Raw genomic sequence first — 18,284 nt, 5'->3', positions numbered from 1 at the left:
GGGGTTCTATTGCGGTAAAATCACTGTGCAATTAATGAAAATACTAAAATAATATAGAACTACCAGTATGTGCGTCCCCGCGGGAGAAGGGGTTAATAGTATTGATGTAGTGGGAAGAGATTGGGGCTAGCTGAAAGTAACTAATAGCTGGAGGGATTGCGCCTGTATCTGTTGTAAAGGTGCCAAAAAGAATTGTTACAATTGTCCTGAGATCGTGATGATACTGAGGTTTGCAAGAATCAAACTGTCCTGTATGTGTGCCGTTTGGAAGAGAGAGAATTTTTTCCTTATGGACAAAAGCTCCCAAAGTTCTAATGTTGTCACCTCAAATCGGTGTAGGACACAAAAGAAACAGCATGGAATCTAGACTGCAAAGCACATCTTGGATCAATAAGTACACATGATACTGAAGTATTCCCTGTGTGGCTACGTTCTGAAATCTTTGTAGCTAGACGTTACACTGTTTGTAGGCACATACACTGTGGCTTAGGCAAAAATTATTATAGACCGTCTTACCGCTTCCATGGGTTGAAAGATTATAGCAGGCGGTGTGACCTTGTACCTTATTATGGAACAGTATCCTATATGTCGGCGTCTGCGATGTCCAGATGCGCCTTGATTGGGTAATAGGTCTGTAGATCAGATTTGCTGAGCCGTACAGTGTGTTGAAAGGTCTTGTGCTCGTAGTTCTTAATTGATTGGCACCAAGCTATTCCATCTGCAAAGCTCCCGCTTGGGCACGAGTAACTGCCCGAGTTTTGTATCTCTTTCTCCCCTTGTATCTCCCGCCAGGTCGGGGAATGGCTTCTGCGGCGTCCGACACCGTCAACGCATTTCGCAACGTAAGTGTGTAGCTTCATCTGGACGAAGCTACGCACTTACGTTGCGAAACGCATTGACGTCACGCAGTGTCGGACGCTGCAGAAGCCATTCCCCGACCTGGCGGGAGGTACGAGGGGAGAAAGAGAAGAGATACAAAACTCGGGCAGTTACTCGTGCCCAAGCGGGAGCTTTGCAGATGGAATAGCTTGGTGCCAATCAATTAAGAACTACGAGCACAAGACCTTTCAACACACTGTACGGCTCGGCAAATCTACTGATCTACAGACCTATTACCCAATCAAGGCGCATCTGGACATCGCAGACACCGACATATAGGATACTGTTCCATAATAAAGGTACAAGGTCACACCGCCTGCTATAATCCTTTAACCCATGGAAGCGGTAAGACGGTCTATAATAATTTTTTGCCTAAGCCACAGTGTATGTGCCTACAAACAGTGTAACGTCTAGCTACAAAGATTTCAGAACGTAGCCACACAGGGAATACTTCAGTATCATGTGTACTTATTGATCCAAGATGTGCTTTGCAGTCTAGATTCCATGCTGTTTCTTTTGTGTCCTACACCGATTTGAGGTGACAACATTAGAACTTTGGGAGCTTTTGTCCATAAGGAAAAAATTCTCTCTCTTCCAAACAGCACACATACAGGACAGTTTGATTCTTGCAAACCTCAGTATCATCACGATCTCAGGACAATTGTAACAATTCTTTTTGGCACCTTTACAACAGATACAGGAGCAATCCCTCCAGCTATTAGTTACTTTCAGCTAGCCCCCATCTCTTCCCACTACATCAATACTATTAACCCCTTCTCCCGCGGGGACGCACATACTGGTAGTTCTATATTATTTTAGTATTTTCATTAACTGCACGGTGATTTAACCGCAATAGAACCCCAGTACGTGCGAGATTATATATATATATATATATATATATATATATATATATATACGCGTCCGGACTGCCTAGTTATATGTTTGCACATTCACAATAGACTACGTCTATTGGTACAACACTTGTCGGCAACTGTTAGTTGGTTTTTAGGATTGGCTATTAGCCCACATATTGTAAATTATTCACCCCAGTATTAATAAATTTTTCTATTTTCATAATAAACTTGTTTGACCTATTATACTGTCCGTCACTGCCTTAGTAGCCCCTTATATCCCTGGGGGTACTTTTCCTTGGTTCCTCCTGAGGGATATTTCCTCTTTTATTTTTATGTACAAAAGGAACCATGTTGGGAACAGCTCCAGAGCATCCAGGGGACAACCCAAATGACAATCGTGTAGTCAGATCCAAATAAAACATAAAACGCTGGATAGTGTAAAACCTCTTAAGGGTTGCATTTAATATAAAGTATTGCACTTACACGTATCCATAGTAAAAACAGCATTTCACGGTAAAAAAAGGTAGGCGGCCGCCACAGAACATCCAAACATGTAAAATGTGCGATAACAGGAACATACAGCTCAGCCCGACGGGTTTAGTCGACAAAAGGACGGAAGAAGTCCTTTTGTCGACTAAAACAGGTCGGTCTGAGCTGTATGTTCCGGTTATTGTGCATATTACATGTTCTGTGGCAGCCTACTGTGCAATACTTCATATTATATGCAACCCCTAAGAGGTTTTACACTATCCAGCGTTTGTTTTTTTGGATCCAACTACACGATTGTCGTTTGGGTGGAGTCCACTGTATGCTCTGGAGCTGTTCCTGATGTGGTTCCTTTGTATATTCCCTACTGATGACCGCTACCAGGACATATATATCAAGCCTGTTTGACCCTTTGCAATAAAGGGTCCAGGCTCTCAGGTAAGGGTCCAACCTATTGTGGTGCTGGTGTGTTCACTTGGTGAAGGGATTGGATAACCTGATCCCTAGTTGAATAAATGGAGTTTGTCATTTGACCATTATGGTTCATTTGAAGTATTGATCATTCTGGACTGTTCATTTATCATTTTTTTCTCTATTTTTAATATCAATCACTGTAGCGCAACACTCCTTTATTTTGTTTCTTGTGGTACTATCTCACAATTGTGGTGCTGCTTTTTTTCACACTGAATTATCTTTTCACATGCACAGTATTATTTTTGTATTCAAATACATTACCTGCAAGGCTTTAGGACGTTTCAAAGATAGCTTGTATAGGTCATCAGAAGCCAGATGTGTCCTCCTCATCACAAAATCAAATGAAGGTCCCATTTCTTCCAGTTCTATGCGTGGGGTTCTGCACCCAGATTTCTTCATTAACACTCTAGTAAAATAAATACATAAAAATTCATAATGTTATAGGAAAAAAGACCTGTGTGCGGCAGCACCCCCAGACCCCTAAATACCTGAGCCCCCTCTAGATCCAGCGATGTCCACAAGAGCCTTGGCTCTCCGGGGACTCGCACTCCTGATTGGCCTTTGGCAGCAGTGTGTGAATGGACACAGAGCCGCAGATCAGGAGCATGCCTGCTTGGGTGCAACTGGCAGGAGAGAGGGGTTAGGGGCGCCAGCATGGGCCCCAAAAAGAAGAGGATCTGGGCTGCTCTGTGCAAAACCACTGCACAGAGCATGTAACATGTTTGTTATTTTAGAAGAAAAAAAAAACGGCTTTAGTATCGCTTTAAAATAGTCAACACAGTTTTTACCATTTAACACACCGGTACTATGATAAAAACACTTAATCCTGCATTGTTGGCTCCATTGGGCAGAAGATAAATATCAATTGCCAACATGCATCAAATGGGCTTGCTTACTTCATTGGTACAAAGAGCAGTATCCACCAATCAATATCCATCTTGTACAGGTCTGCCTTCACTAAAGTAAATTCTAGCTGGTTGCCTTGGATTAATGTACTATGTAGGCCGTTTAGGGGAAGAAAAAAAAGGAAAGAAAAAAAAAAAAGCAGCTCAACTATGGCAACCAAATTCTCCATTTATTAGCCCCACTTCCTTTTTGCTGAAAAATACTAGAGAGGAAATGTTATTGGTTGCTATGGAAAAACACAGTTTATTAAAGCCCAAAAAAAAAAAATGTTAACATTAGATTCAGGCGAGTTGTTAGAATCACAATCGGGTGTTTTTTTTTAAATCGTTGCCGTACATACCGTTTTATAGATATATGTTCACCGCGGCTTCCAGGTATAATCTGTGGGACTGGGCGTTCCTAATTGATTGACAGGCTTCCGACCGTCGCATACAGCGCGTCACGAGTTGACGAAAGAAGCTGAACGTCGGTGCGCAGGCGCCTTATAGAGCCGACTCGCAGTCCGGCTTCTTTCAGCAACTCGTGACACGCTGTATGCGTCGGTCGGAAGCCTGTCAATCAATTAGGAACACCCAGTCCCGCAGATTATACCTGGAAGCCGCGGTGAACATATATCTATAAAACGGTATGTACGGCAACGATTAAAAAAAAAAAAAAAAACACCTGATTGTGATTCTAACAACTCGCCTGAATCTAATGTTAAAACATGTTTTTTGGGTGAACCCCCACTTGATTATTTCAGAAACTTCCCACAATATTATTTTGTTTTGTCCAAAACAATAATTGTCTTTGTCTCTTTAATTTTCAACCTTGGAACTTCATGTGAAATGCAAGCAAGAAATATTGCTGGATGCCAGTGCAGTAAAAACATTGCAAATCTCAATGCCAAAATACAGCAGTATGAAACAACAAAAAAATATAGCAGGACACATATGTATCCAAGTGTAATATTCCCTCATCCTCCTACTAAAATCATGAAAACATCACACAGCGCTCATAGATTTTAGCTATTTCATTTGTTTCTATTAGCAACCCATCTAATCTGTATTAGACAACATTCTTACTGAAGGTAGTAAACAGAATATTAGATATTTTAAGTGGGATCTCCAAAAAGGTATTAAAGATGTTAGGTGAAATTTCACACCATATTGTTACACGCTGAGAAACCACCTCTAAACGTCAAAGACTTTAATAAGGCTAGAGATAACGCAATTAGGTCAAGTCACTATGCCAGTAATATGTTCCTGGCAAGTCACCCAGGAGCAATTCTTAAGTTGATTGTAAATTAAGCACTTACTTGTAGCTGCGCATATAAATCTTCCCACCCACTGCTGTGAAATGCAATATATGCTCCAAGCCTGCTAGTCGTATACCAGACACTGTGGGTCCTCGAAAGAAGTCTATAAAATAAAACAGCATTACTTTCAGCCAGTACAACCTGATTCCAAAATTATAAACACTTATTCAAAAATTGTGTAGCACTACCTAGCCTGGATGATATCCAAGAATATCAAAAGTGTTTTCAAAAGCATAAATTTATAAAGACATCCATGTAGGGTCACCTTATTTTTTTTTCTTTTGAAAGCTCATTAGGTAATTGAATTCAAACATTACCTATCATGAGGCTTTTCAGGCGCTTGTAATCCTCATTCATTTCAAATGCATCTCCAGCAAATATCAGCAGAGGCTTGGTGGCTTCAGGACATTTGCAGTTCTGCAACACAAAAATATGGAAAACTTTGTATCTGGCCTCATACTTGTCCGAAAAACTGGTTATTTTTAACACATGCAACTAGATTCAGGCTTTTTTTTTTCACCATGTTGGACAAAAGCCCATACCTTCAGCATATCCTACATCATTACTGTAATGCCCAAATATCAAAGTGTCATTTTGCTTTCATTAAGGTTTAATTTTTACAATATTATTACAATAAAAAGCCTCTCAAAGCCAACATCTTTCATGTACGGGAATCAAAATCTTTCTGTGAGAATAAAAACACAAAAATATCAGAGAAATGTTGGCAGCGGTTATCCAAATGATTATGCACAATTATGTTGCACCAGAATGATATGTTGAGCATAAGGGCTCAAATACATGGATGGGTTTAGGTGTACATCAGAATTTTGTATTTTCAAGCCTGGGAGTTAACAGGTCTTGGCGTGCAAACTGATTGCGTCCAAGGCCCCTATTCTAAAACTGTATGCGTGTAACCACTCGGATGTGTAGCCACTCTGTCAGCTCGTCATTGATTTGTACAAGCTGCTAGCCACAGTCGTATGCCGACATCTGCGATTCCTGGGTGCAAAAAGATGCGGAATTCTGTCCGTGTAAGCACGAAAGCATCCAAATGCTTGAGCCCCTACTTGTGGCTTTAGCCCATGGATGCTAGATTTAATCTAAGAATTGTGGTTTACCCCAGAGTTCATAGGTTATTAGAATGGAAGAAAAAATTAAAATCTTTCATTATATTGCATAAATTAAACAGGAGCATAGTGTTTTATTGCCAGTTAAAACAATACCCGTAAAAAGATTTTAGCATGTTCAGAATGTGTATTGAGCATTCCTAGAAAACAAGTCCTGTTCTTCTGCCTCTCAAGCTTCTACACAACCAGAAAAATGTATGGGGCTGTGCAGGCACACATATTTCCGCAACTTCACCCTACATGACAGAGTTGTTTTTAACCACTTAAGGTCCACCCTATAGCAGTTTTACTGCTACAGGGTAGCACCTGTGCACCCTGTATACGTGATCTGACTCTTCTGGGTAGGGGGATTCTCATGCACGCTACCGGCGGCTAGCTTCTGCTGTGAAGACACACAGCAGAAGTCAATTTGTGGGTGCAAGGTACCCGATGTCCTCAGACACCCGCCATTAGACAGAGATCACTACGATCTGCCTATGTAAACAAGGCAGATCGCCGTTCTGACAGGAGGAAGGGGATGGCATTTGTGTATCTGCAAAGCAGGGAATACATTACATCTCTTCCCCTAGTAAAAACACCTTGCACAGTATTGTAAAACACTGGCTAGGCACACAGTTAACCCTTTAATGGTCCCAGATGTTAAACCTTTCACAGCCAGTATCAGTATAGTGACAGTGTATTTATTTATTTTTTAGCACTGATCACTGTATTAGTGTCACTGGTCCCCAAAAAGTGTCAAAATCAAATTCCGTTACTAAGGTGAGGTTGTGGAAGACAGTTTCATGCCACAGGTCATACACTATGGCAAGAATGAGCACACAGGGTAATTATACTGCAAAAGTCTCTTCCAGCCAAATATTTCAAAGCAGCCTGGGGTTTATGTTTTCATTTGTTTTTATTCCAAGTTTTTTAAGAAACACAAATATACTTTACCATTTCCAAAAAAAACATACACAAAAAAGGATCACATTTAAAATACAAACATTACATATACATAAATAACAAAAATAACAACAACAACATTGACATCCTGGGTTTATCCTATACCTCCTAATCTTCCATCTCTTTTCCTTTATCTCATGTGGTTACCTCACCCTTGCTTTATCCTCCAACCCCACCTTCCCCCCTGGAGAGAGAGAGGAAGCGAGAAGGAGAGGAAGGGAAGAAAAAAAAGAAAAAAAAAAAAGAAGGGGAAGGGGGGGAGGGAACTAAGCCCACCTCCCCATCCCTGCTATTTTATTAAAGTGCTCCGTGTGCATTTACCCCATGTCTTATCTTTTAAATGTTACCTGCGACTCCCAAGTGTTACTTTTTTTAGGGACACAGAAAAATATCCCTTTTTACCTCAAAATCTCTTCGTGAGAAGGGGAAGAAAACAAAAAAAAAATGTCATCCCACCAAAGGGAGGGAGGAGGGGACTAAGCCCTCTCTCCCACCCCTACTATATTTGTGTTATGTTTTGTGCTCATTTTCCCATGTCTTTTCCTTTGTTTCTGTTTTAGAGGGGGCGTAAAATATCCCCCTTTTGACTCGAACTCTCCTCGTGAAAAAAAAAAAAAAAAAAAAAAGGAACCCCACCCCCAATACCCCCCCCCCCCCCCCCCCCCCCCCCCCGGGGAAGGTGGAGCCTACTATACCTAGTTTAAACTAAGCAAGCTAAAATTCCCTAGGTATTTTCTTCCCTGCTTATGTAATCTATATAAACCTGGGATTGGCTATACAGAAGGTTGTTTCATATATATTCAAGTATTAATTGTGGCTGTATTGCTATATAAACTTCTCAAATGTAACTTGTATAAATTGTAAATTATGTTATAATTACCAATGTATTTGATCATCCCTATTATCCCGTCCATCATGTCTCTATACCTTAAATGTGCCCTTGACCCATGGAGCCGGGATACCCAGGACTTTTTTATCCCCTTCTCTCATTTTTTCTCACCCTCTCCTCTTCACTTTTTCCCCCCCCTCGTTTCTTTGCCTTTTTCCCTTCCTCCCTTTGTATCCTATTTCAGTCATTACCACATGTAGTCATCAGTGCACTTGGGATGTATAATTGTACCCAATGTCAATGTTTTTCTCCCCACACTCCGGGACACATCTCCAGCAGCGCACTGCACTCATGTAAGCCCTCAGTTGCAGAATCTAGTTATGACACCATTTACACACTGATCGGCGATTTAAGGCACTATTTTACATGCCTTACTTGGTGACGCCCACCGGCGGTCACCATGGTTGCAGCGTCAACACTGCCCGCCCCCCCCTTCCCCTGCTCGCCGTGTCTATATGGCGACGTGTGAAGCAGGTGGAGACTGCTGCGGCTGGCTCCTCCCCTGGCTGCACGCTACTCGGGCACATAATTGGACGGCTGAGCCTTTTAGGTTCAGATCCGCCCACGTATAGGGAGTCAATGATACCTCTCTGCGAGCCCGCCCGGTCCCCCCCGCCCTCCCTCCCTGCTCGCTGTGTCAGCATAGCGAGACATGGAGCGGGCGGAGACGTTCTGTGGCCGGCTCCTCCCCTAGTTTCATGTAATGTGGGTATTGGAGGGCCGAATCACATGGTCCAGGTCTATCCTTGCACAGAGAGATAGTCAGTCTCTCTGCAAGCCCGCCCCCACACACGTCGGCACGTTTTTGCGTCCAGGACGTTCCTGATTGAGACGCATATGGGGAACTATTTAGATGCAGCTCCTGGCCGGAGATAGTGCACCGGAGCCAGGTCCCAGGACATACACACATCCTAAACAACTAAAAGTAAGTACAAGGCTATATCCATAGAGGGGGCACCGTACCCCCATTTAGCACTGGATGACTGGACATGGATATTAACCCCTTGATGACTGTTTGCCATCACTCTTTTAGGCTCGCCTGCTGGTTATCCCCACTGACTGGTAACTGATATATTACCAGCCTCCTGCATTGGCCTCCTTTACCTGGCCACTACTGTGAGCATTCATTGTTTTACAGGACCTTTATGTCCTGGGACCCACTACCCCCTTAACATTTGAATGCCCTATCGGGCACACAGGTATTGATATTTTGCTACAGTTTTCACTGCCTCTTCACGGGATTTGGGTTTAATGATCTCTTTTCCTCGGCACAATTGTACTTTCACATTATACACTTTGGTGGACCTCATGGTCATTTTGAGTTCTATTTTTCACCACGTTTGCCATGGCACTTCTCGGCCAAGGCCTCATAGTATGTATTCTGACGGTGTGTTTCCTCCCCCGTAACCCATTCCCTCCCCCCCCCCTTTTCCCCTGTTTTTCCCACCCCTCCTTTCCTTTTTTTCCTGCTTTTTTCCTCCCCTCCGTTCCACCCTATTGTGTCTTTTTCCCCCCTTTCCCCTTTACCTTAATGTGTTTCTTTCCCTCCTTTCCCTGTCCCCCCCCCTGCTTCAACATTTCCCTCTCCCCCCCCCCTTTTTCCCCCTTCTCTCCCACTCCCCCCCCCCCCCCCCACGCCCCTTCCTCATTTTCTTTTCCCTTTTTCCTCTCTTTCTCCCTCCTTCCCCTTTCCCCCCCCCTTTTTTTGTTTCCCCCTTTATTCTCTTCTTTATTCCACTTCCCTTCCCCCCTTCCCCTTTTGTTCTTTTCCCTTCTTTGTTTTCCCCTCCCTCCTTTCCTCCCTTCCCCCCATCCTTTCCCTTTCTTCTTTCTTTTTCTTCTTCTTCCTTTTCTTTCTTCCTCTCCCTCTCCCCTCTAATTTTTCACATTTTGATTTTGCACCCCCTCCCCTTCTTTTTTATCCCACTCACTTATATCTTGGGTGGTTTTCACCTAATCCTTTTTTCTAGGCCACAGTCTTAATATACAATTAGTTCACATTTTCCCGCCACTCTTCTCTTTCCCCCCTTTTTTTCCCCCTTCTTTACCCTTGCTTTTTCACCTTCCTCTTCCCCTTTATTCACATCACTGCATGCATTCTGCACTTTGCAGAAGCTCCTTCACAACTGAGACTTACATATACAATCAACTCATCATGTATTGTTGTATTATCCAGGTCTGTTTCATTAGACTTGGTCATAGTTCACATGCACCTATCGTTCAACTGGGACCCTCTCTCTGGGAACAAGGGACCTCGTGCCTCTAGGTATGAGACATGATCTGACCAAAAATCCCCCTGGGTATTGTAGTATGTACCGGGCAGTCTTTTTACACAAAAGACCCCCGTTATTAATAACAAATTGTGTTGTTTTTAAATGCCCGATGTTTGTTTCTGTTGTGTTTTTAGACCGTCTCCTGACGAAGCGAAAGCGAAACTAGTCGAGACTAATGGTCTCATGATTTCAATTTTCTCACCGACATTTTACCCCGTCTGTTAAATGGGGATTGCACAACCGGTGACCTGATTGTGGTCAAGTTTGTATTTTTTGTAATGTTTTTATGTATTGTACTTTTATTCTTGTCTTCAATGTTTATTTGTTAATAAATATTTTCGTAAACATGAACTATTCAGGCTTTTGAACCTAATTATCAAGTACCGGTATAGTCCTCCCTGCCCACATTACTTCATTGGAGTTTCGGGGTTAATTGGGGAATCCTTGAGACCCCTCTATTTTTTCCATAAACCTGGGATTGTCTAAACTCCGCCCAACCCCTCCAAGTCCCGACCTCTTCCTGGTTAGGTTCCTTATATTGGGATATTTCCTCTTCCATGTTTCTTGTCCTTTCTACCTCCCTCAACCATTCCTGTATTGACGGGGCTTGCTTTTCCTTCCACCTTTTCGGGATCACTGTCTTCGCTGCATTTAATAGGATTGGGATAATTGCTTGTTTGTATTTCTTCCTAGGGATAGCTATCGCATGGAACAGACATTGCCAGGGGTCCAGACCTATCTCGATTCCACTGATCTCCTTAATTAATTCTAATATTTGTATCCAATATACCTGGATTTTAGGGCACTGCCACCAAATATGGGCATGGGTTCCTACTCCTCCACACTCCCTCCAACATAGAGGTGACACTTGAGGGTTTATCCTGTGTAATTTTGCTGGAACATAATACCAATTGATTAACAATTTAAAGTTAATTTCTTTTATCCGTGTCTAAAGCAGCCTGGGGTTTCAAGATGTGCTGTTCAAGCTCTTTTTAAGAAGCACAAGAACGGGCAAAGCTGCGGAACATGGAAACTTAATGCAGCAGATGAAAGACACATCATGCTTGCTTCCCTTCGACATTGGAAGATGTCCAGCAATGCTGTCAGCACAGTACTGGCATAAACCAGTGGGACCCAGGTACACTCATCTACTGCCCAGAGAAGTCTGACCAGAAGTGGTCTTCAAGGAAGAACTGAGGCCAAAAGCCATAACTTCAATGTGGAAACAAGACTAAGTGACTTAACTATGCAGGAAAACAAAATCTGGGGTGCAGAAAAATGTCAGTGTGTGCTCTGGAATGATTAATTAAAATTGTAATTATTTGGCTGTAGCAGAAGGCAGTTTGTTCACCGAAGGGCTGGAAAACGGTACAATAATGAGTGCCTGCAGGACACAGGGAAGCATAGTTGAGGTTCCTTGCAAGGTTGAGGCTGCATTTCTGCAAATGTAGTTGGAGGTTTGGTCAGGATCAATGCTGTGAAATACAGGCAGATACTTAATCATCATGCCATACCATCAGGGAGGTGTATAAAATTCTGCAGCAGAACAACCACCCCAAACATACAGCCAAAATCATTAAAAAATTATCTTCAGCATAAAGAAGAAGTCGTCCTGGAAGTAATAATTTGGCCCCCACAGAACCCTGATCTCATCATGGAGTCTGTCTGGGATTACATGAAGAGACAGAAGGATTTGAGGCAGCCTACACAGGAGATCTGAGGTTACTTCTCAAAGGTGTTTGGAACAACCTACCTGCAGAGTTCATTTAAAAACGGTGTGCAAATGTACCAAGAACTGATGCCGTTTTGAAAGCAAAGAGTGGTCACAACAAACACATGATTGGTTTGATTTGGATTTCTTTGTCCATTTACTTTTTGTTAATTGATAAAAATAAACGAGTAATACTTAGTTCTGAAAGCATTCTCAATTTACAGCATTTTTTTATACCTGCCTAAAACTTTTGCACAGGATATATATATATTTTTTCACATACATTGATTTATAATGTACCTTAAACTCCTTTAAAGACACATATTTTTCCATTCCTAGCTCAACCATATCCAGCACATGGAAATCATACATGCGACCTAGTAAGCAAAGAAAAAGTGAGTCACACAGGAAAAATGATAAACAAATTCTATACAAAAAAGACGCAGAGCTTTCCAATTTACATTTGAAAAGTGTTTACCAAGAAAATTAAAGGGGGCTTCCAGATCCTGATAAGAAACCTCCCACAATCACTGGGCCAGAGTTGTGGGGAAAGGGCTCTTGTCCTCATGGGGTTCCCCTTAAAATTCAAACCAGATCGAAGGCCTATTTATATTTAATGGGGTGAACCCGCATTCCACTTTTTTTTTTTATGTTGATGGGAGTTCCCTGCTGACAACAGGGGTTACTCATCGTTGTTAAGATGCTCACGGATGCTGGCTCCTTAACAACAGATGACTCATCCTTACTGCTGACAGCAGAGATGAGTCAAATTTGTATTTTCAATAAAGTGGAACTAAACCCATCAACATACATTCAAGGCACACCATGAATTATAACTGTTACAGTTACTAGTGTGCTTGTGTCAGCCTTCAACTAAACGGTGAAGCCATCAAATGGCTGGTGTCATAGTGATCACATGTGCAGCACCATAGCAACTGAAGATCAAACAAAGGCTAAGATGGCAGCTTCCTTGACTGTAAAAGATAGGAGAGTTTAGTTCCGATTTAAAAAGCAAAACAGATTTGTTTGTGAAAAAAAAAAAAAAAAAGAAGAAGAACAAATTACTCTTGTTAGGCACACAGTTAACCCCTTGCTTGCCCCTAGATGTTAAGCCTTTCTCCCAGCCAGTGCCATTAGTACAGTATTATCACTGTATTAGTGCCACTAGCAACTTCAGTTAGTATCCCTACTAGCCAGTGTCAGTTAGTGCTAGATTCACTGCCACACTATCAGTGTCACTATAAAATCGCTGATCACCGCAATTACCAGTATGGTATCTGTACGATCAGTATCTTGATCAGAACTATGCTAGTGTACCCAAAAATGCAGTTTGGTTTTTACAAAAGACATATAGCAGAATACATTTTGGCCTAAATATATGAAGAAACTTGATTTATCAGAAATTAGAAACTATTTGTTTTGTTTTTTAATTTTCTGTATTTTTTCATGTATATAATAAAAACAAAACAGTGGTGTTCAAATAACACCAAAATAAATCTATTTGTGTGGAAAAAAATACATTTAATTTGTATTTCATGCAATTGCCAGTTAAAGTAACACATTGCTGAATTGAAAAAAAAAATACCCTGGTCATGAAGTGGGCAAAACCTTCTGGAGGTCAAGTGCTTTAACTACAGTAGTTTCAGATTGAAATGCAAAGATAATTTTTAGGAGCAATAAATAAAAAAATGGATTCTGTGGCAATTTTATACGCTAAATTATTTTTTTAATGAACATTTCCTTTCAGTTACTGTCAAAGCGCCAACAGTTTTACTAGAAAATAAGAGATGGAAAATCTGAAATGGTTTTTAGGAATTGTTTGATCTACATAGCAACAGGCTTTTTATTTTCACCTTTTGCTTTAATTTTGTACTCATACAACTTTTTATTGACTCCATACAAAAACGTATGTACACAGCATACACATATCTGTATCTTACGTATGTGAACAGCATACACAATTATGGATAGATGTTCTACAGATGTAACCCTGCATTATTCCTGTATTACTTGAACATAATCTATTTTGATACTTTAAAGTAAATATACAACACAACAAAATAAATCGCTTTCAAATAAAAAAAATAAAAAAATACTGGGGAGAACAATATATAACCTTACCAAAGATCAGGTTGTTAGGGCGTTTCTTGTTATGGGAACCAAACACAAACAGTGAGCAGTCTGATTTCTTTGAGAAAAATTCCTAATGCAAACACAATAGCAGAAAAACACAATTACTTCATTATCAGAGAGAAAAATATTTTTTTTGTCAGTCTTTCTTGGTCACCTAAGCTACCTGCTGCATTTAACTGCCATTAAAATTGTATGTAGAGAAATTAGCAACCAGTAGGCTTGTGCGATTAATAACTGCTGTGCTGACCTGAATAAAAAAAATAAAAATAAGACGGAGAACAGGTGACTGAATTTACCCGCTTTATTGCCCTGGGGTCACTTTGCACTAACGTTCACTCGAACATTTCCAAATATTTACAGTACAGTGGAACCTCGGATTACAAGCATAATCCGTTCCAGGAGAATGCTCATAATCCAAAATACTCGCATATCAAAGAGAGTTTCCCCATTGAAGTCAATGAAAACCAAAATAATTAGTTCCGCATTGACTTCAATGGCATGCAGCTGAAAACAGCTGAAAAGGCCCGAGGACAGCTCGGCTAACCTCGGGAATGGAGTATTTCCATGTCTTTCCGAGCATTTCCGAACGACGCCATTCGGCTCCGGCGCTCCCCCATCTCAGGCCAAATGCGGTACTGTCTCAGACAGGTATCTGCACCCCCTCCCCCCTGAAAGGTGCCAAATGTGTCACCGGGGGGGGTGGGATCCAAAAAGTGGAGGTTCACTTTTTGTGTGAACCTCCGCTTTAACACCTGTTCGGCAGCAAAAGGGTGTGCTTTAATGCCTACACGCCACACATACAGTGGGTAAAATAAGTATTGAACATTTGTCTAGATAAAGATATTTCTAAAAGGTGCTATTGACATGAAATTTTCACCACATATCGGTAACGATAACAACCCATGCAATCCATACAGAGAAACAAAAAAAAGTTCAGAAATTAAGTTATGTGTAATAAAATAGAATGACACAGGGAAAAAGTATTGAACACAAAGAAAGGTAGGTGCAAAAAGGCGTGGAAATCCAAGACACTAGCAAAAATCTATCAGTAATTAGAAAGAAATCCTGCCCCTTGTCAGTGCAAATTAATATCAGATGGTTTAAACTGATGGCCTATAAAAATGTGTCATTACCAAGGTGTCACACAAGAAACATCTCATGATGGGTAAAAGCAAAGAGCTCTCTCAAGACCTTCTCAACCTTACTGTTGCAAAACATACTGGTTACAGAATGTTCCAGTGAGCAATCCAGAAGTGGAAAATATATAATTTCACCAGACACAACTAGGTTCTCCTCGCAAGATTTCTGGCAGAGGAGTGAAAAGAATTATCAGAAGAGTTGTCCAAGAACCACTTATGGAGAGCTTCAGAAAGACCTGGATTTAGCAGGTACAATTGTTTCAAAGTAATGCACTCAACCGACATAGCCTGTATGTACGCTCACCACGCAAGACTCCATTGCTGAAGAAAAAAAATGTTGAAGCTCGTTTAAAGTTTGCGGCACAACATTTAGACAAACCTGTGAAATACTGGGAAAATATAGTCTGGTCAGATGAGACCAAAATGAAACTCTTTGGATGCCATAAAACACACCAAGTTTGGAGGTGGGAACATCATGGTGTGGGGCTGTTTTCCAGCATACGGTACTGGCACACTTCATATCATTGAAGGAAGGATGAATGGAAAAATGTACCAAGACATTCTTGACAAAAATCTGCTGCCATTCTCCAGGATGATGAAGCGAGGGAGGACATTTCAGCAAGACAATGATCCAAAACGCAAAGCCAAGAAAACTCTCAATTGGTTTAAAAAAATAAAACGTATAGAATAGCCCAGCCAATCACCTGACTTGAATCCAATATAAAGTCTATGGAAAGAACTAAAGATCAGAGTTCATAGAAAAAGCCCACGTGACGGAACCTTCAAAATTTCAAGACTGTTTGTATGGAAGAATGGGCCAAAATCACACCTGAGCAATGCATGCCAATACAGGAGGCATCTTTAAAACGGTCATTACCAACAAAGGATCTTTGTACGAACTATTAAATAAATTTCAGTTAGCGTGTTCAATACTTTTCCCTGTGTCATTCCATTTTATTACACAGAACTTAATTTCTGGACTTATTTGTTTTGGTTTCATGTATGGATTGCATGGGTTGTTGCCGACATGTGGTGAAAATATATTAACCTCGAAAAATTGTGACGTGTTCAAAACTTATTTCACCTGCTGTATGTGTGCTGGGTGGCCAATGTTCATGTGCTGACAGAGTGCTCACTGTACGCTCCGAGCACAAAGACTGAGCTGTGATAGGACTGGGAGTGGCTTACAATCATGGGACCAACGACTGTAGTCACATGGTACCTTCCCGCCCTCAGGTGTTCATAACTGTTTAAATGCCATGGAGGGCAGAAAGGGGTTAAAAAAATCTATTTTAAAGCCTTTGAAAACAATATTTACAATTCTGATTGTACATTTAAGGCATTGGAAAAAATTACTACTACACTGAAAAGTCTACTTTTTGCAGCTTGTCTAATACCCCCTTTAAAAGTTAAAGGGGTTGTAAACCCTCATGTTTTTTCACCTTAATGCATTAAGGTGAAAAAACATCTGACACTTACTCGCCCCCCCAGCCCCACGGTTTACTTACATGAGCCCTGGAAAGTCCTGCGTCGAGAACGCCGCTTGATGTTACCCCGGGGGGCTCGGCTCTTCATTGGATGAATTGATAGCAGCGCAGCCATTGGTACCCACTGTTGTCAATCAAATCATATGATTTGACCCGGGAGAGAGGTTCCCAGAGGGGGTTGGCTCTTGCGGGGAGGAGCCGCCGTGGGACCCCAGAAGAGGACGATCGGGGCCACTCTGTGCAAAACGAACTGCACAGCGAAGGTAAGTATGAGGTCTCGTACACACGACCGAGTTTCTCGGCAGAATTCAGCCAGAAACTCGATCGGAGCCGTATTCTGCCGAGAAACCCGGTGGTGTGTACACTTTTGGCCGAGGAAAACGACGAGGATCTCGTCGGGCCAAATGGAGAACATGTTCTCTATTTCCTCGTTAGTCAATGAGGAAACTTGGCTCGCCGAGATCCTCGGCGGCTTCACAGGGAACTCGACGAGCAAAACGATGTGTTTTGCCCGTCGAGTTCCTCGGACGTGTGTACGGGGCCTGACATGTTTGTTTTTATTTTTTTTTTAAAGTGAACCTTTAATATCACTTTAAGTCAAAGTGTATATCAGAGCAATGTCTGTTTCCTTAACCCCTTCACACCTACAAGTAAAACAAATCTAAATGCCCAAGCACAATTTATCAACTTTAACATGTGTTAGTAAAACCATATATATCATCATCACAACTCAGGGTTGCCAACTTTCAGTAAATTTACAGTTTGTAAAATCCATAATTGTTGCGTCTGTCCACAGACGTCAATTACGGACATGCAGCCTACAAGACTGATGGAAATTCAAGGACAGATGCAAAAAGTACAGATTTTACAAACTGTTCGTAAATTTACTGAAAGTTGGCAACCCTGTCACAACTACTTTGTGTTTACAGGTGGATAATACCTTGCTTTTTTCAGGACAAATTGGGCTTTCATATGGTGGTAAATGGTAATGGATACCTCCTGATTTTTTATTTATTTGTTTTATCAAAAAGGAAAACTACGAGTGGCTCCTGATCCAGCATTGGCTATTTTATCATTAGGAATAGACAGGTTTTCATTTAATCTTCGTAGAACAATAACCCATCTACTCTTGGCAGCTAGATTGTCGATTACAAGAAAGTGGAAAGATCCCGATCCGCCTTCCCCTGATGACGCTATTGACCTCTTGGATTTACATAATTCCTATGAAAGGATTTTAGCGTCATCCTTGGGCTCTCTTCATAAATACTCAATCCAATGGGACCTCTGGAACGTCTGGTTCAAAAACAGGACATAATTCGGTTTACCCTATTTCCTCCGACACGTTGTTTACTATTCAGATAGGAAATATGAGAGGAGATAGCTCTCGAACACTATGATTCCCATATGAGGTGTTCGGGAAAGCTAGTTCCTTTATTTTATTTGTTTGCTAATGTATTTCTTTCTTTTTCCTTTGATATTGTGAATTGATCTCTTATCGACTTGATACTATTGAGAAAATATTCTACAGAAAATATTCTACAATTTTTCTTATGATGATTGGTAGTAGTATATTGCTTAGCCAACACATATCTGTATGTTACGATGCATTGTGTACTATATGCTATTGTAATGCATTATTTTGTTTGATTGAAATATATCAATAAAAAACTATTGAAATAAAAAGGAA

The 18,284-nt window shown here is 41.2% G+C and overlaps 1 protein-coding gene across 2 annotated transcripts in view; it reads right to left on the bottom strand.

Moving 5' to 3' along the window:
- RPF2 (ribosome production factor 2 homolog) overlaps positions 1-18,284 on the bottom strand; it is a 34,197-nt gene that overhangs the window by 2,692 nt on the left and 13,221 nt on the right. For both annotated transcript variants that reach the window (XM_040350245.1, XM_040350246.1), the window contains exons 5-9: positions 13,960-14,041; positions 12,139-12,215; positions 5,214-5,313; positions 4,897-4,999; positions 2,955-3,099 (exon numbers count right to left, since the gene is read on the bottom strand). In XM_040350245.1, coding sequence (XP_040206179.1) covers positions 2,955-3,099; positions 4,897-4,999; positions 5,214-5,313; positions 12,139-12,215; positions 13,960-14,041 — 507 coding nt within the window. The remainder of the gene's footprint in view (positions 1-2,954; positions 3,100-4,896; positions 5,000-5,213; positions 5,314-12,138; positions 12,216-13,959; positions 14,042-18,284) is intronic.

The sequence above is a fragment of the Rana temporaria genome, chromosome 4, assembly GCF_905171775.1.
Source record: "Rana temporaria chromosome 4, aRanTem1.1, whole genome shotgun sequence".
NCBI classification, from domain to species: domain Eukaryota; kingdom Metazoa; phylum Chordata; class Amphibia; order Anura; family Ranidae; genus Rana; species Rana temporaria.
The sequence above is the reverse complement of the archived record's forward strand: the minus strand, read 5'-3'. Positions and strand labels throughout refer to the sequence as shown.